Source organism: Mastomys coucha, unplaced genomic scaffold, assembly GCF_008632895.1.
Source record: "Mastomys coucha isolate ucsf_1 unplaced genomic scaffold, UCSF_Mcou_1 pScaffold21, whole genome shotgun sequence".
Taxonomy (NCBI): domain Eukaryota; kingdom Metazoa; phylum Chordata; class Mammalia; order Rodentia; family Muridae; genus Mastomys; species Mastomys coucha.
The window spans coordinates 70317114-70341621 of record NW_022196904.1 but is presented as its reverse complement, the minus strand read 5'-3'; the positions used below and the strand labels follow the sequence as shown (position 1 = coordinate 70341621).

Genomic DNA, 24508 nt, shown 5'->3' with positions numbered 1-24508 from the left:
GGAGGCACTGCAAGGCCTTTGGATGGCTGAGGTGGCAGCAGGTGGCTGGCACTCTGTGTGTGTGAGTGGTGAGTGACCTGGGGCCTCACCAAACAAGCTGGGCATCTTGATCATTCCTTCCTTTTGCTCTGTGTTTTTGTGGGCTGTCCACCCCAGGCTTCATTCCATGCTCAACCTAGCCCAGTCATCCCTGACTCTTTTTTGGGGGGGCGGGGGATACTTATGCAAAGGAAATGATAAGAGACAGCTCAGCCAGAAAAAAATGGAGAAGGCTGCCTATGCCTGGGTAGTAGCCATGGTGGATGGCAGAGAGGTGTGCCTTGGTCCATAGTGTGTGGCCTAGGGCTTTTATGTATTGGGTCCATCTTAGAGGTTGGGCTCTCTAGGTGCTGCTATCTCCTAGGCTCTTGGAGCAGAAAAAGAGGGTATAGACAAAGTGCTGGGGTTTTTTTGTTGTTGTTGTTGTTGTTGTTTTTGTTTTTTTAAATACGGGTGGAGTATCTGTGCAGGTGTCAAGACAGGCCAGAAGTGGTCACTGTGTCCCCTGGTGCTGGAGTTAGAAGCAGCTAGCTATGTGCTGTCATGTGGTGACTGGGAATTGAACCCTGGTCCTCTGGAAGAGCAACCTGTGCTGTGCCCCAGAAGCTCTGACCTTCCCTATTGGGGCTCTCAATACTCCCATGTTCTCATTTAATGGTTAGCAAGGTCCACCCTGAGCAGGGCGGCAGAGGAAAGAGGGCTGGAAACAACAGCCTAAAAGCAAGTTTCACACCTAAAGTCCAGGAGGTTGAGACCCTGTGCTTGCAAAAGAGGCTGAAGCATCAAGGTATCGATCAAGGCTTCCCAGTTCCCAGTTTTCACTGTGGCCCTGCCACCTTTGTCCTGGTGCTAAATCTGTCTCATTGGACTTCAGCGTGAGGGTTCTGACATAGAAATACTTCTAGGGCTTCGGGATTACATTTGGAAAGTACAACACTGAGCATTTTATAAAGTTTCTATTAGTAAATGTTGTGTTCAAATAGTCACATTTAAGACCTCAAACTGACTGACCTTGAACTCTTTATCTTCCTGCCTCTGCCTCCCAAGTTGTTAGCGACTCTTTGACATTAGGTGTCCTGATGAGTTTGTTACCAACTTGACACAAGCTGGTATCATCTGGAAAGAGAAACCTCAATTGAGACTGGCCATCAGACTTTGATTGATGATTGATGTCGGAGGTCCTAGTCCATCAGGGGCTGCGCTACCCCTGAGCAGGTGGCCCTGGGAGCTATGAGCAGGGGCAAGCAAGCCATTAGCATCATTCCTCCATAGCCTCTGCTTCAGTCCCTGCCTTCAGGTTCCAGCCCTGACTTCCCTCCTCCTGAGTTGCTTTTGGTAAAAGTTTTTTATCACAACCATAGACAGTAACTAGGACTCCAGGGCCCCAGCCCGCTAATGTGGGGCAGTGCTATGAGAAGAAAGGTGGGAGCTGGGATTGAAAAAGAGCACAGGCTAGCTCCATGGCTTTGAATGAGACAGTGGGGACATTCTAGGGATACTGGAGTTGGGGAAATAGATGAGTTTTGAAACAAGAGAATCAAAACAGGCTGGCCATAGTGGTGCATGACTTTAATGCCAACCCTTCAGAGGCAGAGGCATATGGGTCTCTATGTTTATAGCCAACCCTGGTCTACCCAGTGAATTCTGGAACAGCTAGAGCTACAAAGTAAGACTCGGGAAAAAAAATGAAAGTGAAGGCGGGCTAGCATGGAAGTGAAAGGCTCACTAAACTTGGTGCTTGTGCATAGCTTTAGCTACTAGAAAGGCCGAGACAAAAGAACTTCAGCCTGGAGGTAGCCAGAGAAAAGCTGGGCGTGGTAGTTCATGCTGTAGTCCCAGGGTTCAGGAAGATTGGGGATTTTGAGGCCTGCCAGAGAGGTATATAGTAAGGCTGTTTGGAAAAGGAAAAAAAAAAAAAAGGGAAGGGGAGAAGGGATGTGTATGCGCAGGGAATCTAAGACAGGAAGCTGCTGGGACCTGGTGTGGGTGTCTTTGTTTGGAGGGGTGCTTAGACGGGGCAGCCTTTACTCGAACCCAGAACTAGTAGTGGGGATGTTTAGAGGAGGTGGGGTGGATGAAAGGGTTCCACAATGTGCTTCATGGATTCTCTTGGTCTCTTGCAGACACTGGGGATATTTATATCTGGGGCTGGAATGAGTCGGGGCAGCTGGCCCTGCCCACAAGGAGTGGGACAGAGAAGACAGTGAGAGATGAAGGTGAGGTCACCCTCTAGGATGTCCTTCCTGGCTCGTTTACTGTGAGCTGGACACTGAGAATCATCCTGGTGTCTTGGCCCTGCACAACCTCTAGGACTGAGTAAGGCTTGGGCACTAGCTCTGGAGCTAGAAAATGGTCTTTTATAGAGCCACTGCTGAAAGACAGTATGTGGACGTTCACCTACTCTGAATAGTAAACCCACTCTAACCATTCTAAAGCTGCAGAGTTGAATGAAGATGGTCCCAAAGAGGAGGAAGCAGCTACAGCTGATGTTGGAGCTCCTGCCCACTTCATATCCATCCAGCCTTTCCCAGCTCTACTGGATCTTCCCCTGGGCTCAGATGTAGTCAAGGCCAGCTGCGGATCCCGACACACAGCTGTGGTGACTCGTGAGTGGGGCTGGCTCAGGGTGGAGCAGTACTTAGCTAGGGACTACAGTTTGCCCTGCCTGCCCATTTTTAATTTTAGTTAGAGTCCCTCTTTATACAGGATTGTCTGAAACTCCTGGGCTGAAGCAGTTGTCAGGCTTTGGAGCAGCTGTGATTATAGACCCAGGTACATTGTGTGCTGGGGATTGGATCGAGGGCCTCTCGTGTGCTAATAAGCAAGCACACTGCTACTAAGCTATGTTTTTAACAAGCATTACCTTATTATAGCATCTTTTCTTATATATTTTATGATCTGCTGCCTCACTCATTGAAAAGTTTCATGTTGGCAAAAGTGGCACTCACCTCTAAATGCTAACCCTTGGAATGAGACAGGAGACTGAGAATTTGAGGTCAGCTTTGGGGTGTAAAGTGAGACCGTTTCAAACTCTGGAAAAACAAAACAAAAAACCAACACTGGTTCTCATCCTGTGAGTCTTGGCACCTTTGGGGGTTTCATGTCAGATATTTTTATTATGATCCATAACAGTAGCAAAATTATAAAGTAGCAACAAAATAATGTTATTGGTTGAGGGTCACCACATGAGGAACTGTACTGAGGTGTCTCAGCATTCATTAGGGAGAACTACTGTAATGAAAGAAGAAAGCAGCCGCAGCCTCAGGCCCAATAGGTTCTTCTAAAAGGTTGTTAATCAATTGTGGCCAGAAAACCTGTCCCATCTAGGGTGTGACTCCATGTACTGAGGTCAGTTCATAACTTAAGGTTTTTTTTTTTTTTTTTTTGGTTTTTTGAGATAGGGTTTCTCTGTATAGCCCTGGCTGTCCTGGAACTCACTCTGTAGACCAGGCTGGCCTAGAACTCAGAAATCCACCTGCCTCTGCTTCCCAAGTGCTGGGATTAAAGGCATGCACCACCACTGCCCAGACACCTTAAGCTTTTTTCATCCTGGCACTACACCCTTTACCAGCCCTAATGTGATTGCAGCTGTACTAGGAATATGTACGAAGCACATTTCACAATTCCAGCTTGTTGTCAGTCACTTGTGCCGGGCCAAGCCATGCCTTGCTGGGAGTAGAACAGTAGTAAGCAGCTACTTTCTGTCTCTTTGGTTGCAGGAACAGGAGAACTCTATACCTGGGGCTGGGGTGAGTACATAAGGTTTCCTGATCCTTGAATCAAGGGGAAGAACCAGAGTAGAACAGGTCATGACCAAGTTACACAAACTAGAGGGGCGGGGGTCTCAGCCTGAGCAGTGGGAGGACTGAAACACCATCTTTCTCCCTTGGGTGGGAGAACAGATACACTTAGAAGGCCCAAGGGCAGACATGAGAGAAATAAGATGACGAGGGTGAAGGAGAGGTTCTCATCATGACGTAGGTAGCAGAGGCCAGAGGAGCCGCTGCCACTGTTCTCTGGGGGGACCCAAAGGTTGGGTTGGAAGTTTAAAAACTTCTGAAGGCTTTGGTCTTCTGAATCCACAGAAGACCCAACAGGTGTGTGTAGCTCTCAAGCCAGTATGTGGGCTGGCATCGTTCTGAGGGGAAAGCAAGGCCTACCAGAGGAAGGGGTTTCTTTCACTCTAGGTAAATATGGACAGCTTGGTCACAAGGACATCACCAGCTTGGACCGACCCTGCCGTGTGGAATACTTTGCAGAAAGACAACTTGAAGTAAGGGCTGTCACGTGTGGACCCTGGAATACCTATGTCTATGCAATGGAAAGAGAGAAAAGCTGAAGTCTGTATCTCGGTGAATCCCCAGACTGCTTATGTGCCTGGGTGAGAATGAACTCACTTCAACATGTTGTCCTAGGTGTATGGAAACATAAATTACAAGTTTTGAAACAAGGTTCACAGTGATCTCTCCTGCCAGGATTAAAGGTGCATGACTTAGGACAAATCTTATAAAGCATGTATGAAAGAATTGAATATGTATATAAATGTTTAATTCTGGAGTAGTGCCAAAGATCAAAACTCCCAACACCTTCCATGTGCATCAACAGCTTAGCTGTATGTAGTCACAAAATGAGAAATATTCCCAAATGAAAATAAAGAGTAAATCCAAACTATTCTAAGAATAGATTCTTGAAATTTCTTCTATATCCCTTGAACATTGTCCTTTAGGGAGTTTAATTGATTTGGAGAAAAATAAAACAATGTAGCAATTGAAAGGTTAACTATATACATTTTATTTTAACATTTAAAAACATATATATGTGACTAAACAGCATACTGACACAGACAAAGTTTTAAAGAGTCATTTAATGTGTTGGCAGAACTGGCACAGACAGAATAAATAAGAGTGCTTTTGGGAAGAGTAGTGATGAATTGGGTAGGCAAAGCCTCACTGTGGACGTGATTGCACAGGTAACTTGTAGATGTGCAAAGTTGCTGAGCGTGACCGAAGTGGCCCAACCCACCCAGATAGCCTCTCTGTTGTCACCTACATCTATAGTAGCACGGGGATGGGAGACTAGAGAAAAACTCAACAAGTCAGACAAGCATGTGTGTTCACACACACCTCAAGAGATTGCACTACAGAAACTGCTGCTACTCTTTGGCAGCAGATCAAATACTGGGACCCAAGTCTACAAGCCAGAATGATCAGTTCATGTCTTGTACCCCTGTACTCCAAGGCCGGGCAAAATCATTTCTTCATTCTCCAATTTAGCATTGAAATAAAACAAACCTTGATCATTGTTTAAGTAGAATTATGGGGTAGAGAAAAAAAAATTAGCTACCAGATGTTAAAACTTGTACTTAACTATCATAACTAGGTTTAAGGAAGGTCTCTCGACTCAAAAGCAAGTCTTTGTGGCCTCACTCCGTCTGGGAAGGCGTCCATCTGCCTTCTCTGTCCTACTCATGTCTAAGTTAGGTGCAGTTAACAGAACCTGCCCAAGGTAGTTTTCAAACATCTAAACTGATGGAAACATATTAAGTCATTCCTTGTATACATTTACGTCAGTCCAGTCCTGGCACAGGAAGCCACAGCTGCCTAACTGGGCAAGGATTCTCAGGACTGGATGTTGGTTGAATTGAGGATTCGAGAAGTAGCGTCAGCTCTGGAAGCCTTTGAAAGTTCTCGCTGTTGAAGAATAAGCAGCATCAGTGAGTATAGTTTATACCCTCCGCTGTACATGTGCTTGAGGGTAGGCTATTAGCACAAAGCCTCCAAGGGAAGTTACCCTGAGTCCCTAGCACTGCTGTGCTAGGGACAGACTGAGGAACTCTAGCACCATTCTGTCTGTCACAAGCCTCGCACATGTGCACATAGGCCCATACCCAGTCCAATCCTAAACTTCACCAAGAGAAACCCCTTATATTTCACATCATAGTAGTTGTCTAGCCAAGAGAGCAACAAACTTTGGGGTTTTTTTTGTTTTGTTTTTTGTCCTCACCCTGGTGGGATAGGACCCCAAGGCCTTGCACATGCTAGAAGCTTTGGTTTCTCGATCCCTTTGTAAAACAAGGGTCAGACTTATCTACCAATCCCTGGGGCTGAGGGCTTTTAACCTGCTGGTGATTTGATCTCATGCTGGAGTACATGGTGGAAAAGCAAAAGATAAAAGTGTGAATGGCCGCTGAGAAAGACAGGTATTAGTAGAAGTCAGCTGAGTGAGTGGCTTTAGTGCTACCACACAGACTTTGTCAACCATAGCCGCTGGCATCAGAAGAAACCCTCTAGGCTCAGGCTCAGCCAGAGATAGATGGACTGTAGCTACATTTAAGCCTCAAATAGGAAATGGGCTTTGACTGAGCAAACAAAAAAGGGAAAACTACATCTGCTGTTCAGCAACCAGCCAATTAGAGCTTTACACCCCCACTTCTAATACAGAAACACCACCACCTGTGCCATGGGAAGAAAGGCCAGAGTATGTGAAGAACCCCAAGCTGGCCGTGTTTGCGCTTGTCCCCGTCTGCTTCCCTCTGTTACCATGAAGGAGGCAGTCTAAGTTTAATATGGTGTCCCCTTAAAAGGGGAGGAGCAGCCCTCACCTCACTGGTAAGATACCATGGGAAGAGAAAACAGATGGTTAAAAGGTCAGCAAATTCAGAGCAGGATAAATTTCGGGTAAAGAGCATAGTGAAAAGGTGTTTTTAGTCTTCACATACATACTAGCAACTTGCAGGCAGATATAAGTAGAAGCAAGAAAATAAGCATAGGCCAGACAAACGGGGCAATTTAGCCCTGCGGGTTAGTAAGGTGCATACTCCAGAAAATAATCAGCACACAGGCCAAGAGCCTCAGGATAAGCAGCACACAGCTGGGGTCCCACCCCTATTTGATGGGGCTTTGACTCCTAGCGCACATTCTAGCCTTTTGAGACCACAACTGGGCATAGCATGGGGCCAGGTATTTATTCTTTTCTAATTTGTTTTTGTACATAGTTAAGAAAAAATAATCTTTGCACAATCTTAGGTGGGGCTGAGAATCCAATTCAAGTCTGAACATGTTATTTTATAGCCAGCATGTCCATCAGAAATAGAAACCAGATACTTAGTTTTGAACCCCATAACAGGAATTCTTGATTGCTTTTGTTTTGTTCTTGTTGTTTTGACTTTTTAAAAGGGTCTATGCTGATACAGCTGAGATTATGGGTTAGTGAAGTTCTGTGCTCAGATGGGAATGAAGCCAGCAGATGACAGATCAGCTTGGAAAGGGGACATGCAGGAGTTGCCATACAGACCTGAAGCCCAACAGTGGAGCTGTCAGAGAGGGCTGGGTCCTTCTAAGAACAAAGAATTAAGACAACTGATTACCAAGAACTCCACCAAGAGAGCACCAGGCAGCCATTAGTTACCTCCTGCAGCCAAGGAATGGTACCGCAGAAAGACCCAAGTCAAATGTCTGGTTTCTGACATCACCCCCTTAAGCCACCCCCACCCTAGCATGATCAAGGCATGAAAGGGATTCTCAGCCCTCAGGTCGCTGTCCTGACGGAATATCCTGGGTGCCCTTGTGAAGATACCCGCTCAGCCAACTGTGTGCTCCCCAGAGACTGGTAGACAGCAGAAAAGGTGAATTACCGAAAACTCAGAATAGGTGCTGGCAACAGACTTAATGCTGCAGCTGTGCTGGAGGGGGGTCGAGCCAGAGTACCCACCGCTCAGGATGCTGCCATCGAGGTCCAAGTTCTCCTTGTTGGCCCTAAGCTGGGCAGCTCGAGTTGTTTTCTTTCCAGAACACAGAGAAGTGACTACTGACTGCAGAGAACAACGATAACCATGTTATCTATCACTTTAGAATGCACTCACACACAAAACCCTGATGCTGCATTTGTATTATTCCTAAGTCTATAAGCCTATATACACCTGGCTTATATAATGGTGCAGTTAGGCATGATGGTGCACACCTTTAAGCCCAACAGGAGCAGGCTATCTCTGAGATCCTGGACATAACATAGTCCCAGGACACAGTAAGACTCTATCTCAAAGTGTACATCAGCAAATCCACCCTAAAAGAAATTCCTTATTTGTGGATCTTTTCTTGATTGTTTGTATTTGTGGCATGATCTCATGTAGCTCCATGTGTACCTATGCTACATACATACCTATATAACCAGGGTTATTTCTCATGTAAAAAGAGGTCACATGCAAGGGAAAAGTTTAAAAAGTACTGGTCTAATGATTATCTGGATCCAGCCTAAAATTCCCAGAATATTAATGATCACCAAACCACAATCATAGAAGCTAGACTGAGGAAGACCTTTGGAAAAATAGGTAGCAAACAGAAATGTGCTTGTATGGAATATACTAACCTTGCTGCCAGAAGGGGGTAGTCGAGACATAGGTGACCGGTACACTGATCCACCAAAGACAGGCCGAATGCTATTGTTGGGTGTAGCACTAGACATGGTGGTAGTGTTCATCTAAGAGCAGATACATTGATATGAGGTTAACATCAGCCTTTCCAACAACTCAGCTGTACCCTGCACAAGCAAGCATGATGTGTCCAGGAAATGAGCTTCCATAGTAAAATAGCTGTGTATAATACCATACAGCTTTAAGGGAATTTAAAAAATGTCTCAAAGCCACCTGATGGAACTATAAACTTAAATAACTACCACTTGACCCAAACATTTACCCAGAGAAATGAAAACATATATCCATAGGAAGCCTTACACATAGTATGGCAGTTTCATCTAATAACTAGAAATAGTTAAAGATTCTCTCTCTCTCTCTCTCTCTAAAACTAAAACTAGAAATAATTATCACTTGGCAGGTGACTGGACAACCAGATTATTATATATGCATAAAATAGAACCCTGCTCAACAAAAAGGAGGAATGACTTATCAACATATTCTACAACATAGATGAATCTCACATGCTAAATGAAAGAAACCCTACAATATACTGCATGAGTCTATTTGTATAAAACATTAGAAAATGCAAATCTCTTATGACAGAGTAAATTCCTGATTGTATTCTCTTCCTCCTTAGACCCTAACAAACTGGCACTAGGAATCTTTTGGGGCCATGATATATCCATTGTCTTTAATGCTCATGTACATTCTACTTAATTTTTAAAAATACTTAACATACTGTGTGTGATGGTTCATACTTATAATCCCAGCCAGCATTCTAGAGGCATTTTATTAAGAGCATGGAGGGGTCTTTCACATAGTACTACTGTGCTAACCCGTTGCAATTATAGGATGAACTTCTGAAAACTATTACTATAGAATGTTGCTCTTAGTAGCCACTGGGATTTTAATGCAAGGTCTTGAGAACTGGCAGAGTTGGTTATTCTTAGACTCTCACTATAAGCTGCTATTCAACATTCAAGTATTTTCCCATTTACTCTCTCAGACTCAGCAGAGACAATCCTTTTGCCTTCTTAGCAGGATAGAGCGCAATAACAAGCAGAGAACTCTTAGCTCCCTTGTCAACAGCAATAGCATCAAGAGAGGTTTACCTTGCGTACTTTGCCAGACTTGTTGGAAGCCGGTGCGGGTCTTTTGTTAGGTGTCCGTGGAGTACTGCCATATAGCATCTCTGTCTCTGTCTGTCTCTTGTTCTTTAGTTGCTATATGAAACAATGAAAGCCCCAGTAAGACAGCAGGACCAGAGACTCAGATAAAAATCTCTGTAGGCTGAGTTAGAAGGAGCAGTCCACTGATTCTTCAGTGACTCTGATCTCTGGCAGAGATGCAGGACCACTCTAATTGCTACCTTCTTTTCTTAATTTGTGTGCACACTTACCCTCTCCTGTTTGGCTCGCTCTTTCTCCAACCGATGTAATTCCCACTGTTCTGTAACATACTCCATGAATTTCTGCCCATTCACCACAAATGCTGTTGAGTGCTCCTGTTCCCATTGTTCAACCTGTGCCTTCAACTCCTCTTCCAGCTGTCCCAAACAAGGACATATTATTTACTTCAAATGACATTGGCATCAATCTTCCATGAAATGATTATCCTTAAGAAAGACTATCCCATAGTGTCATCAGCCTTCTGATAGATAGCTGGACCCACATGCTTACAGGTTGGAGCAAATGGAAATCAAAGACTAGGGAGTTCATTTAGACACACACTGAAGATGGGAAAAAAGGCAAAACCCAGTCTAAAAAGGGGAGGTTTGTGATGACCAAAGTTGGAAACAGCACTGGGTGATTTATAAACAGAATTATGGAGTCACACTATCAGGATTTCAATATAGAATCAACCTCTTAACTACCCAGAAAGATGGGTAAGGTGAACTTAATATCTCAGTCTCCTCATCTCTACACATGGAAATAATATTAACTTATATAGATATCGGACATGATTAAATGAGATGCTGTGGACTGGTATCAGGCAGAAATCAGTTAAAGCCATTTAGTACTAGTACAAAGTAGAAGACAACAACAAAGTGCACAGTATCATTGTTTGCCTTTTGGCCTAGGTGCAGCAGTTATCCTAACTCACTGTGAAGTCTCAAGAGTACCAACACTTAACGACTCTTATCAAGAGACAGCCTTTCCAAATAAGGTCATTAGGGTAGGTGGTAATTAGGACAGAGACCCAGAGAAAGACCACATGAAGACACAGGGACAGAGGACAGCCATCTCTAAGTCAAACAGACTCATTAAGAGACATAACCTGGGCTGGAGAGATGGCTCAGCAGTTAAGAGCACTAACTGCTCTGCCACAGGTCCTGAGTTCAATTCCCAGCAACCACATGGTGGCTCACAACTATCTGTAATGGAATCCAACGCACTCTTCTAATGTGTGTCTGAAGACAGCTGCAGTGTACTCATATAAATTTAAAAAGAGAGAGAGAGAGAGAGAGAGGCCTAACCCTAATCAAAGATACCTTGCGTTCATTACACAAATTTCTGTGGTCTTAAGGCAACTAATCCCTGGTGCTTGGCTGTGGCAGCCTTAGCAAACTCTGATATGGGTTGCTACACTATAAGGCCCAATATATCAAGTGTTTAGAAATCACAAGGAATAGGGTATCTTAAACAGAATTACCTTAGGGAGTGTTTTCTGGAGCTTTGCTCGTTCCTTTTCTTCTTTTAAAAGATTTCCCCCTCGGTTTGTAAACCGACTTGGATCTGAAGCTTTTCTCTGTGAAAAATACACTTATTAGAGCAAAGCCTCATAGGATGAGGAGATGACTCGGGAATGTGCCTGCTGTGCAAGCATAAGACCGGAGCTCAGATCAGAGCTGCATCTCTCACATCAGAGCAGCATGTGCCAGGCCTGCCTGTAAGCCCATGCTCAAGGATTGGAGCTGTAGGGCAATAAGATCCTAAGGCTTGATGGCCGGCCAGTCAGCCTGACTCTTCTACGAGCTCCAAATTGAGAGATTTCATATAATAAGGTGGGAGCCTGTACTCGGGAGGCAGAACCAGGCAGTTTTCTGTGAGTTTGAGGCCAGCCTAGTCTACACAGTGAGTTCCAGGGCAGCCAGAAACCTTGTTTCAAAAGAAAAAAGGTAGAGAGCAATTGAAGAGAGCTGATGTCATCTTCTCTCTTGCACATGTACACATGTGCACCCACATGAACACACTTATACCACATAAAACATCAAAATCAAAAACCTACTATAGACACCAATTACTTCTGCCAAGACCCCTCCTCACTAGACAACTTTAATGTGCTTTTACAAGTTGTGTATTACTGTCTACTCAAAAGTGAGAAACAGTAATTTTCTATGCCTCAGGCATTCCCCTGCCATATATAAGGTTCAGGCAAACTAGCATTTCCTTAAGAAAAAAGTAAAACCATACACATTAGCATATATTAGTTATTACACAGTGTTCATATCCTCATGCATGCATATGATGTGTTTGTTCACATTCACCTTCCTGTCACTCTCTTATCGCCTTCCCGCTGGTTTCCTTCCTCTTGCCAACTCTCTCTTTTCTACTTGTGTGTTTTTGGAGGAGGTGACCCAATGAGCTTTTAACTAGGGTTGCTTACAGGATCATGGGTGAAACGGCTTTGTTTGTTTTTAAAGACAGGGTTTCTTTGTGCAGCCCCGGCTGTCCTATAGACCAGGCTGGCTTTTTTTCCTCTGCCTCCCAAGGGCTGGCAGATGAAGGATTATTTACAGAAACATTTGCAACTTTCCAGTAGCTAGGCTACTTAAAAAGAAAAAGTCAGTCTGGTAGTGGTGGTGGCAGTGGTGGCTCATGCCTTTAATCCTAGCACTTAGGAGGCAGAGGCAGATGGATCTCTATAAATTCAAGGCCAGCCTGGTCTACAGCATGAGTTCCAGGACAGCCAAGACTACGCAGAGAATGCTGTCTCAGAAAAACACAGGGGAAAAACAAAGAAACAAACAAAAACAAAAAGACCAACAATGTCTCTGTAGCTCCACCTGGAATTCAAAGATCTGTCTGTATGTGGGGGATAGCAGGACACCTGAACTAGGGATCAGTGTTTTTACTTGCCTATTAAGTTCTGTCCACTTATACACAGCACATGTGAAGGCCTGAATTAAATCCCCAGCACTGCCAGAAAATACAAAACATTGGGCTGGGGATGTAGCTGAATGACAGAACATGCAGAAGACCCTGATTTCAATTCTCAGTACCGTGAAAAAAAGTTTGTCATTCTTTTTAACTTTTCATTTTTGTTATTTTCTTTTTTTAAAAAAGATTTATTATTATAAGTACACTATAGCTGTCTTTAGATGTACCAGAAGAAGATGTCAGATCTCATTATGGGTGGTTGTGAGTCACCATGTGGTTGCTGGGATTTGAACTCAGGACCTTCGGAAGAGCAGTCAGTGCTCTTACCTGCTGAGCCATCTCACCAGCCCCGTTTTTGTTATTTTCTATTGTATCCATAGCAATGAACACATAACATTATAAATTAGATGCACTACTCAAAACTAGGGGCAGGTAGTCAGTAGGCATTGCTGACATGATGCTTGATAGGTAGCATATAAAATTTAACTGCAGAGGGAACTAATCCATTTATTCCCTCTCTTAAATGTGAGTGTGTCAACCAGAGAACCTGCTTTAGACCTGTTCCTGACTGCTCTCGGCTTTCAACCAGAAGCAAGGATTACCAGAGGCCTAGCTGTAGGCCTCAGTTTTTCTCACCTCAGAGTCTGACTTGTATATTTGTAATTTTTTTGGCTTTCACTTTAAGCTGAGGCTAGGCTAGAACTCATGACAAATCTACAGCTTCCACATGCAGGGATCACAGATATGGGCAAACACACTTGGCATGCTTTTGTGATGTTTCTCTCCAGAGAAAAACAGAAAAAAACTAGGATATTACCTCAAACTCTAGGAAAAGTTTCCAGCTCTGTTCCCATTTCTGGACACCTTCGAACAGTTCCTTGTGAACGTCATAGTAGTTTCTTAACCGTGTAATCTCAGCATCATGAAGCTGGAGCAGGTTTTCTGTGTAGTCCTCTGGAACAGACACATTTACTAGTTTTTTTTAAATTGAATCCTCTAGCAGTTCTTCTTAACCTCTGGGTCACGACCCCTTTGGGGTTGAGCAACCCTTTTCATCAGGATCACATATCACATAACCTGCACATCAGATATTTACAGTATTATTCATAACAGAACAAAGTTACAGGTTTTATGAAGTAGCAACAACAAAGTAATTGTATGGTTGGGGTCACCACAATATGCAGAACTGCATTAAAGGGTTGCAGCATTATGAAGTGAGGACCATTGCTCTAGTGTTTGGTATTTCAAGTAACTGACTCTACAGTGTGGAAAGTTTTCTTCCCTATAATAAAATGACATAGGAATAAATAAAATAATAAAAAAAAATCTTAAAAAAAGAAACTAAAAGCCAAGCTTGTCACAACAGTTGGGATGTACTAAAATGCAGTCTAAAATGGTGAACATTCTCCAAAATGTGTTGTCTTTCTTCTATTGTATGCCAGACCCACCCAACCGGTAGGAAACGGCTACATAAAATATCTAGACAGCTGTTCGTGACTGCTTGGTTAGGACACTTCCATTCTCTAATCAGCTTGAGAAAGCTTGCAACTCCGTTCTTGACTCCCTGAGCTCAAAGACTGAGGTGTTTAGCTGTTATAATTCTTTTTTACTACTCGAAATCTGTGCTTTAGTGCCCTTTTCTTATGGATCAAAAATAAGTGAGGTAATATTTCTAAGGCTTGGCTGTATCTGTTCACAAATGGAAATAAGAACTTCCTGGTGAATGTAAAGGACTTCCTCACTTCCTCAGCCTGTGAAGGACCTGTGAGGGAGCAGCCACATGAAGACCATCACCTCTGTACTAACCAGAATAGTAAGGGGCAAAAGCCCGCCTTTGTTCCTGGCTATAAAAACACTGGTCCCAGAACTGAGCCAGCTCTACTCGAATTGTCTCAATCACTTGCTTGATGTTCTGCATTTTCAGTTCTTCTAACCGATCCAGTTCTAATTTCAGCTGAAAGAAAAAAGACAAAGGTTTTATATATATATATATATATATATATATATATATATATATATATATATATATATACACACCCATACTTTTATCTAGTCCCTTGTTTCTCTATCCATGCTTAAATAGAATTAGAGCACGAACCAACAGAGGTAAATGAACAACATGCTTTACAACAACATTGTAAGAGTCAGAAATCTAGGAAATGTGCCAAAATAGAACATGTCTATGCTGGCCCAAGAGATGAGTTAGTAAGGACATTGGACTAGACCCAGAAATGCTCAGAGAGCACTATTTATCCAGCACGCACTGGTTTTCTTACCGCATTCCTGATTTTGTTTTTTGACCCAGTCATAATTGCAGCCACAGGTTCTCTCTCTTCTTCAGGTATTTGTAACCTATCCCAGAGCTCTCGGATTTGAGCACGGAGCCCCTCACATTCTGCTTCGTTTTGTGATTTTTTCATTTCCAGCTATGACAAGGAAAGGCAGTACTTATAACAAAACAGCAAAGTCTGTCCTAGACTCTCAGAGGAAAATGTCTGGACCCACAAGAAGAGAAAGCACTTTTATGAGATTCTTATATATTCATATTCACATCTTCTCTATGTAGCACAGCCTGGCTTCGACTTTGACTCAGGTTCCTGAATGCTGGATTAGTTTAGGTATGTGCTATCATACTTTTACATTCAATGCTAAGAGAGATGTTGTCATGCCATCTAAACATATGCTGTAAGGCTGTCACTGCCACAGGAGATCAGACCTAGAACAGGATTCAAATTTTGACTTGTTTTAATGTTGTTGTATTTTAAGACATGATTTCATTATGTAGCCCCAGCTGGCTTGGAATTCAGAGACTCACCTGCCCCTGCCTACTGAGTGCTAGGTTTAAAGGCATATGTTCAAAGGGCTTGGGCTCTTTTTCTAAATAATAAATAAATAAATAAATAAATAAGTAAATATTTAAAAAGGCCAGCGCTATGGATAGAGCTCAGTGATACATTTGTCTAGGATTCATGAGACTGCAAGGTTTGAATTCAATCTCGACCACTAAGAAAGGGAAAATAGGAGCTAGGGAGATGGCACAGCCAGTAAAGGGCTTGCCAGGACATGGGTAAAAAACTGAGCCTGGTAGAACATGCTTGTAATCTTAGCACTGGAGAAGTGAAGCAGACCTGTAAGGCTCACCAGCTGATACGCCTCGCCTGGTAAGTAAGCACTAGTCCATTGAGAACTTGTCTCAACAACAAAGTGTACAGCTCTAGTACTGACACATGCAGTTGACCTTTGACATTCTCTCTCTCTCATTCACACACACACACACACACACACACCCCAACATATCATTCTTTGTGCTTGCTTATTCTCCTAACTCACATTGGCCCCTTATTTAAGACTAAAGAGAAAGCTGTCAGGTTTTTATAATTGATGAATACTACTGAGATGCTACACCATAATTCGAGCAGATATTACCTGCTTTAGCAACTTCTGTAATGTTGCAATATTCTCCAGTGATAAACAAAAGGCACTTTCATCTTCACACACTACATCTTTTTCAAAGCTTGTATCCGGAGTGTGTTCTAATTCTTCCATACATAGTATGATCTGTCTTTTAATGCTGACAAATTGTTTATGCCTTGATTCCTTTTTAAAAAAGGAAAAGAAAAACAAATTAAAGATACCCAAAGGTCAAATGAAGTTTCAGGGTTAGAACGGATGAACGCAGGCAGCATACCTTTGTTTCCCTCAAACTTGCCACACGTTGTCGGAATAGGTTCAGCTCTTCTAAGGTGGGGACAGAGGTGCTGTCCACATCACAGGGAGGCATGCAAAGAATTTCACGGAGTTCTTGATCTTGTTCTTGAAGTAACTTTAGTTCCTGCTTTCTCTCCTTTTTCTGCTTTCTCATCAATTCTACTTGAGTGCGCAAATCTTTTTCTAGTTGCAAGACGGTTGTTTCCTTTTCTTCCTGTTTGAAATAACATGAAGTCCAAGGATAGGAAGCACACTGGGAGCAACCATGGATCACAAATATTTACAAACAAAGCAGTTCAGGCTGGGCATGCCTTTGCACACCTTTAATCTTTGCTCTTGGGAGGCAGAGGCAGGGGGATCCCTGAGGTCAAGGCCAGCCTGGTCTTGGCCTTGGAAGAGGGTCACCTAAGGTTTCTAGGAGGGAAAGGCTATTTTACTGTCTCTCGTGTTATACTATGAGGCCAAGAAAGACCTCCCAGTCCTGATCCTCCTTGTCTCAGGCTGTAAGGTTATTGGCATGGGTGCTATGTCCAACTCCCTTTTCACTTATTTCACTATGGTAAAATACCCAATCGTCACCCCACATACATGCCGTCTTTATACTCTCTAAGTGTGCAGTGCAGTGGCCTACAGCTTAGACTTACTCATGACTTTCCATCTTTACATGGGACAAAGGCAACACAGACTCAGCACAATCTGTATTTCAAGTACTAACTCAACCCAGTTTTTCACTTTCAGTACAGTACTTCCATTACACAAATTACACCATACTTTTGTCTTTTCTGAGACAGTCTCACTGGCATTGACCTTAGTATCTTCCTGCCTCAAGTTTCCACATGCTGAGTTTACAGGCCTGCACTATCACACCAAGCAAAAATCATGTGTATGCAACCTTTTGACAGTATGACACACAACAAAGTATGAGCTTTTCTCCTGCACATGTCTTTAAGCATACTCCATGTGAACCTGATACCCACTGAGGCCAGAAGAGGATGCTGGATCCCTGGAACTGGAGTTCAGGACAGCTGTAGGACACCACATGTGCTGGGAACTGAATCCAGCTACTATACAAGAGCAGCAAGTGCTCTTAACTGCTAAGCCATTCATTTCTCCAGCCTCTGTCTTGTTTCTCGTTTTTGTTTTCTTTTTGGAGACAAGGTCTTTTATTGGTTTGAAGCTTGGTAGGCTGGTTAGCCAGTAAGCATTAGAAATCAACCTCTCGGGCTGGTGAGATGGCTCAGCGGGTAAAAGCACTGACTGCTCTTCCAAAGGTCATGAGTTCAAATCCCAGCAACCACATGGTGGCTCACAACCATCTGTAATGAGATCTGACGCCCTCTTCTGGTGCGTCTGAAGACAGCTACATTGTACTGACTTATAACAATAAATAAATCTTAAAAAAAAAAAAAAAGAAAGAAATCAACCTCTCTGCAGGGCAGTTGGTGGTGCACGCCTTTAATCCCAGCACTTGGAAGGCAGAGGCAGGCAGATTTCTGAGTTCGAGGCCAGCCTGGTCTACAGAGTGAGTTCCAGGACAGCCAGGGCTACACAGAGAAACCCTATCTCAAAACAAAACAAAAAAAGGAATCAACCTCTCTCTGATTTCCCCAGCACCAAGGTTAAAAGTATATGCTACCATATCTGGCTCTTTTGGATGGATATGACAATTAGATTCAGGTGCTCATAGCTGTGAAGGAAGGACTTTACCAATAAACCCATTTCTTCAATGTTCCCCCATCCCTTTCTTTCTCATAACCACCCGTGCCTCCATTTTCCTCAAAGTTAATTCAAAAACATCATGCTCTATAAAACAGAAATGCAGCAGGAGTTTTTGATAACCTGCTAGTTGCTTCACTTCAACATCTCATGTCTAGCCCTATTCCTACAAGAAAGCTTTGGATTTACAGTCCTAAGTTAAAACTAATCTCCCAAGCATTATGTTCTGCCACATACCTGGAATGGCTTCACTTGTAACTCGGTGCACAGGGTGCTCAGCTCCTTCTGACAGATGGATATACTTTTGAGAAGCCTTTCCCGCAGGCTCTCCTCTTCAGCAATCATTCTATCCAGAAGATCCTACAAGGGAGAAAACAGTTGGTAAAGGTTTGGAACCAATGGAAATAAAACAACAACAAAAACATATCGAAAACTCACAAAACCAACTAGCATTAATATCAACACCCTCATCATTTCAAATTTTACAGAGAGGGCTTTAAATAAAATCAGGAACAGCCTGTGATATCTTAGTATAAATGACTAGATATTATTTCCTCTTAACATTTAGTTGTTACTACGTGTATTCACGATGTGGGGTGGAGGAGTGTAAATGCCACAGAAAGACTGTGAGAAGGAGGCAAGGTCTGGCATCAGTCCCCCTTATATATCGTACAGGGTTCTGGTAACTGAGCTCAGGTTGTTAGCCTTATATCATGGAGTTGCAGCGGGTGCCATTACCTACTAAGCCACCCCACCAAGACCCCAAATATCACCGAAGATTAGTCTGTCTTTTATCTCAAGTAACATCCCCACTGTTCTCCCTGCAGGGAGACCAGTGAAAATCCACCTACCTTTATATGCTTCTTCACAACCTCGGTTCTTTGTAGTCTCTGCTCCTCTGGAATCCCAATTAATTCCCATATTTCCCGAAGGTGAGTTAGAGCTTTCTGGAGGCAGACGATGGACTCATCTGCTAGCACCTCACTGAAAATCAATAGAAAGCCATTTTGCTTGTAAGAGCCAGCAGCATCACTCCCTCATCACTGCCTAATTTCAGGAACTAAATTGAGTGGTTTCCCAGTGGCCTTGAGAGTAAATAAACTCGGAGTAGGCATACTAATTTAATAAATGCTCAGCCATTCTGTCTCCTAAGTGCCACACTAGTAAAACTATTCTATTCACCTGAATAACACCCAATGACTTTGATCAATGACTATAAGACTGAATTACAAATGCTTTTACAAAAGAAAAACCAGACAAACTATCAGTAAAATAAACTCCTAACATTGAGCTTGCTGGTAAGAAACTCCTGAAAACAACTGGCAGAAAGCGACCTGGGCATGGTGGCTTGTGCCCTTAAAGCCTACACTTGAAAGGCAGCCTAGGGGTGCACACCTTTAACCCAGCACTCAGGAGGCAGAGGCAGAGGCAGGTGGGTCTCTGTGAGATCGAGGGCAGCCTAGTGTACAAAGTCAGTTCAGGACAGCCAGGGCTACACAGAGAAACCCTGTCTTGAGCAACCAAAAATGAAACCAAGAAAGATTGAGTGTTGATAGAAACAGTACTTAGTTATAGCATGGGAAGTGGAGATAGCTTGTATGTCAACACAAGGGATCAATACATTCCAACGACGCAAAGGAACAAATCACGTACAACATCGCTAAAGCTCAAAACATGCCAGGCTGGCAAAACGGCTCACATGCAAAGACTGACAATCTGAGTTAGATCCTTATCCATGAGATTCACCTGACCCAAGGATGACCTTGAACCTTGGCTCCTTGGTTCTCCTTCCACCTGTGCCATCAACCTCAGTAGTATTTTATCTTTGAAAAGTCTTACTTTAGGATTAATATTTTTAGCCAGGTGGTGGTGGCACATGCCTTAAAGCCCTGCATTAGTGGTGCAGAGACAGTCAGATCTTTGAATTTGAGGCCAACCTGGTCTACAGAACAAGTTCTGGGATAGCCAGGGCTACACAGAGAAACCCTGTCTCAAAAAACAAACAAAAAATTAATATCCTTTATATAACATTTAAAGAACTTTAAAGAACAGACTGTTTTCTCCTTTTTCTCAGATACAGCAAGGAAACAGACTATTTTGGCTCTAGAGAACGGGAGTCTGGATAAACCTGCCATCCTTCAGCATGGGCCTTGGAATAAGCCATTTAACCTGCTGAAGTATTCCAAAAATGAGGCCGGAGGCGCTTTGGTTACTGGTGTGTTTCAGAGAATTCAATGATTTTTAAGGCCTCCACTAATTCCTCAAAAGATCTTCAACAGCCATAAACAAACCTTAATATACTCACACTCAAACATTTCTCTCTAGCCATAAAATCCCAGTCGGTTGCCTAAAACCCTAGAAGAGTTTTTGTAAAACAAACAGTTACCTATACAAGGTGGACAGTATTAGCATCCAGATATAATACAGTACTTAAAATTTTTACTGGTGCTGGAAGGTGGTGCGCACGCCTTTGATCCCAGCACTTGGGAGGCAGAGGCAGGTGGATTTCTGAGTTCAAGGCCAGCCTGGTCTACAGAGTGAGTTCAGGACAGCCAGGGCTATACAGAGAAACCCTGTCTCGAAAAAAAAAACCAACCCCCCCACAAAAAAAATTTTACTGGTGCACTAACCTAACAACTTTTAGGGAAGGTTAAGGTTGTGCTGTACATATAAATTAAGGCAATTATATAATTCCTACAAATCGCTGCCCAGCTAAGGAGCCTCCCTAAGGAGGGATGGCTTGTGTACTTCACTTTGGTAACAAAAAAGCTGGCCATGTCAAAACATCTCATCAAATTAACTTTTCTTTTTACAACCTTAAAGGTCCTTACTAGTCAACTCCATGACAGCTAGATTTCTATTTAAAAACAAAAAACTGACCAAGCCCCCAAGAAAATGCCCACTTCTCCCAAAGATTTCATACTCTCCTCAGGAAAACCGTTTAATCACCTTATCCTCCAACCTGTCAAACTTCCTGAGTATTCCCCAACCCAGTCACATGCTGGGTGATGCTGCGTGTTTCTACAAACTAGATTCCTTTCATGTGCTTCAGTGTTATCTGGGAAACTAGGAACATGTCACTCATAATCATTACATTTTATTTATTTTTATGTGTTTTGCCTTGCATGTATGTCTGTGCACCATGTATGTGTGTGTCTGGTACCTAATGAGGTCAGAAGAGGATATTGAATCCCTTGGAACTTGCATTAAAATGCTACGAGCTGCCACACACCTTTAATCCCAGCACTTGGGAGGCAGAGGTAGGCGGATTTCTGAGTTCGAGGTCAGCCTGGTCTACAGAGTTCCAGGACAGCCAGAGCTATACAGAGAAACTCTGCCTCGGAAAAAAAAAACAAATAAAAGAATTAAATCCAGGCTGGGCAGTGGTGGCACACACCTTTAATCCCAGCACTTGGGAGGCAGAGGCAGGCCGGTGTACAGAGTGAGTTCCAGGACATCCAAGGCTACACAGAGAAACCCTGTCTCAAAAAACCACCCCACACACACCAGGGGTTGAAGAGATGGCTCAATGTTTAGGAGCACTGAGTGCTCTTCCAGAGGTCCTGGTCTGGAATTCCCAGCAACCACATGGTGGCTCACAACCATCTGCAATGGGGTCTGATGCCCTCTTCTGGTGTGTCTGAAGAGAGCAATGGTGTACTCATATACATAAAATAAACAAATAAATTATTAAAAAAAAAAAAAAGCCGGGTGGTGGTGGTGCATGCCTTTACTTCCAGCACTTGGGAGACAGAAGCAGGTGGATTTCCAATTCGAGGCCAGCCTGGTCTAGAGAGTGAGCTCCAGGACAGTCAGGGCTACACAGAGAAACCCTGTCTTGAAAATAAAAACAAACAAACAAACAAACAAAAAAAGAATCAAATTCAGAGCTGGGTGTGTTGGCACACACCTTTTATCCCAAGCATTCTGAGGGCAGAGGCAGTCTGATCTCTGTAAATTCAAGGCCACCTACTCCATAGAGCCAGTTCAAGGACAGCCAGGGACAGAGACACACAGTTTAGAAGAAAAAAAAAAAAGCCAAAAAAAGTGCCTAGTCCTCTTCCAGAGGGTTGGAGTTCACTTTCCAGCATTATACCAAGTAGATCACAATCATCTCTGACTACCATGATGGAGTACCTCTGACCTCTCTTGGTGACTGAACCACACATTAACACACATGTAATTACTTGACAGTTTAGTGAGTTGGAGGCCAGCCTAGGCTACATGGAACCCTTTAATAAAACACAAAATCCTTGTACAAAGTTTTCAGTGACCATTCTTTCACTTCTCTTGGATAAATCCTAGCAGTGGGGTTGTTGGGTTGTATGGTAACAGATTGTACACCAGTGTTGCTCCATCATTTTTATTCCACAAGCGGTACATGCGGGTGTAGTTCCTCACCAATTTGTTCTTTCATTTCCCTCCACAGTCCCCCTCTGTGTAGCCCTGGCTGCTCTGGAATCTGCTCTATAGACCAGGTAGTCTGGAACTCGAGATTCCCCTGCCTATGCCTCCCATGTGCTGGGAATAAAGGTGCCTGTCACTGAAGCCTGGACCACCAATGCCTGATGCCTGGTTGTTTTCTGTCACTGTGGCCATTCTGATGGCTATGAAGTAGTATCTAATTATAACTCTGATTTACATTTCTCTGATGACTAAAGCTGGACAACCAGCCATTTACGGATTTCATTTGGAGAGATATGTGCTCAAATCCTTTTCCAATTACACTAGGTTTTAAAAATTTAGACACCCCCCAAAAAAGGAGAAAGGAATGGGTCTCTCCTCTCTGCAGTGAACCTGAGTGGCTGTGACAGCATCTGAAAGTGAGAAGCATAGGGGACCAGAGCCAGTTCTTTCACTTTGTTGGTTTGTTTTTGAGACAATATCTCACCATGTGGCACTGGCTGGCCTAGAACTCAGAGAGCCACTTGTACAGGGGTTAGAGGTATGTGCCGCTATGCCCTGTCCTTTCCTGTTTAATGAACAACTGTGACTGAGGGATAAATGAAGAGGATGGAGCTGGAGAGACGGCTCAGACGTTAAGAGCACTGGCTGCTCTCCAGAGGACCTGAGTTTAATCCTTTTTCTCATAAAGGAAAACAGTTAATTGGGCTGGCTTATAATAGTTCTGGGGTTTAGTGCTCTCCCCATCCCAGCACCCAAAAGGGACCACATGTGGTGCATGCCTTTAACCAATCTCTACACTCAGAAGGCAGAGGCAGCTGCATCTCTGGGTTTGAGGCCAGCCTGGTTGACACAGGGACTTCCAGGACAGCCAGGGCTGTGTACAGAACCTGTTTTAAAAGCACCCTACCCTAATAAATAAATAAAATAAAGAAGTCTTTTTTAAATACATCATTGAGACATAAATTCAAGGACCTCAAATCCCACTGAAACCAAGACAAGGGATTGGTGTGGCCCTCCTGCAGTTTCAACTGTCTGGAAGCAGAGGACACCTGAATCACCCACACTGGAAGACTTCATACTACTTTTTTTCTTCGGGGGTGGGGTGGTCTCTTATAAGCTATTCTGGCCTTGAACCTCCTACCTCTACCTCCCAAGATAGTGGGGGTATAGATGTGCTAACTCACACAGCTGTCTGGGTTTCCCATTTTGAAATAGAAACTCTCTATATTTCAGGATGTCTGGAACTCTCCTGTCTAGACTCCTGAAACCTGTAGATTACAGGTGAGGGTAACCATATCCAAATATACCTGGAATACAAATTTCTTTTCAATGTAATTTAGGATTTTACTAGTCTTCATAATGCACCATTAATCCCAGAAGAGCTTACTGAATAATGTCATTCAGATGGGATTATCTGAAATCCTTAGCCTTGTACTCAATTTCTTTTCACAATACTATTACTTGTTTTCATTCTATTCCCAGACTCTTCAGGCCAAGTATCTGGGGGTAAAAAAAATATGATCAAAATCAGTAATCACAAAACCAAGATTCTTAAAAATTACGAAGCCTTGTCACTCACTCGTTGCAGAAAGTTATTTTATAAGTTTGAAAATGGGCATTCAGCCTCTTAACCAAAAGCCAGTTCTGACTGGATTTCAAAGGGCACTCCCAAGCAGTGCCTGGGAATTTTCTTTTTTTTCTTTTTCTTTTTTTGGTTTCTCTGTGTAGTCCCGGCTGTCATGGAACTCACTCTGTAGACCATGCTGGCTCCGAACTCAGAATTTCCTTTTTAATAGAGGATTCTTTTTATTTATTTTATATGTGCGTTGGTGGTTTGCCTAGATGTCTGAGTGTGAGGGTGTCAAATCACCTAGAACTGGAGTTAAAGACAGTTGTGAGCTGCCTTGTAAGTGCTAAGAATTGAACCCAGGTCCTCTGGGAGGGCAGCCAGTGCTTTCTGCTGCTGAACCATCTCTCTAACCCCGCCTAGGAATCTTAAAACGACCGGAAAAGAATTCCATAATTTGAATTTGTTAACTTGCAAGGAAACCAAGCCATCTTTCCAACTATAGTAAAAACACGGTGCCGTAGACCCGAAGAAAAAAAAGATACATTTTAAACTTTTGAA

The 24508-nt window shown here is 43.2% G+C and overlaps 2 protein-coding genes across 5 annotated transcripts in view; one reads left to right on the top strand and one right to left on the bottom strand.

Annotated features, from left to right (window-relative positions):
- Nucleotides 1-6: 6 nt before the first annotated feature.
- On the top strand, nt 7-4716 carry Rccd1 (RCC1 domain containing 1). Its single transcript, XM_031387126.1, has 5 exons — nt 7-68; nt 2163-2255; nt 2475-2645; nt 3759-3788; nt 4227-4716. The coding sequence occupies exons 1-5, from the start codon at nt 23-25 to the stop codon at nt 4376-4378; spliced, it is 492 nt and encodes a 163-aa protein (XP_031242986.1). The 5' UTR covers nt 7-22; the 3' UTR covers nt 4379-4716.
- Nucleotides 4717-4806: 90 nt separating this feature from the next.
- The window catches only part of Prc1 (protein regulator of cytokinesis 1), a 20327-nt gene continuing 625 nt past the window's right edge, over nt 4807-24508 (bottom strand). The window contains exons 2-15 of one of the 4 annotated variants that reach the window (XM_031387122.1): nt 18825-18957; nt 18211-18333; nt 16238-16471; nt 15976-16146; nt 14826-14975; nt 14356-14503; nt 13367-13503; nt 11102-11197; nt 9849-9995; nt 9562-9672; nt 8404-8514; nt 7673-7849; nt 7333-7374; nt 4807-5729 (exon numbers count right to left, since the gene is read on the bottom strand). In XM_031387122.1, coding sequence (XP_031242982.1) covers nt 5658-5729; nt 7333-7374; nt 7673-7849; nt 8404-8514; nt 9562-9672; nt 9849-9995; nt 11102-11197; nt 13367-13503; nt 14356-14503; nt 14826-14975; nt 15976-16146; nt 16238-16471; nt 18211-18333; nt 18825-18957 — 1852 coding nt within the window. In that variant the 3' untranslated portion in view covers nt 4807-5657. The remainder of the gene's footprint in view (nt 5730-7332; nt 7375-7672; nt 7850-8403; nt 8515-9561; nt 9673-9848; nt 9996-11101; nt 11198-13366; nt 13504-14355; nt 14504-14825; nt 14976-15975; nt 16147-16237; nt 16472-18210; nt 18334-18824; nt 18958-24508) is intronic. The other 3 variants (XM_031387125.1, XM_031387123.1, XM_031387124.1) reach the window with 3 other exon arrangements.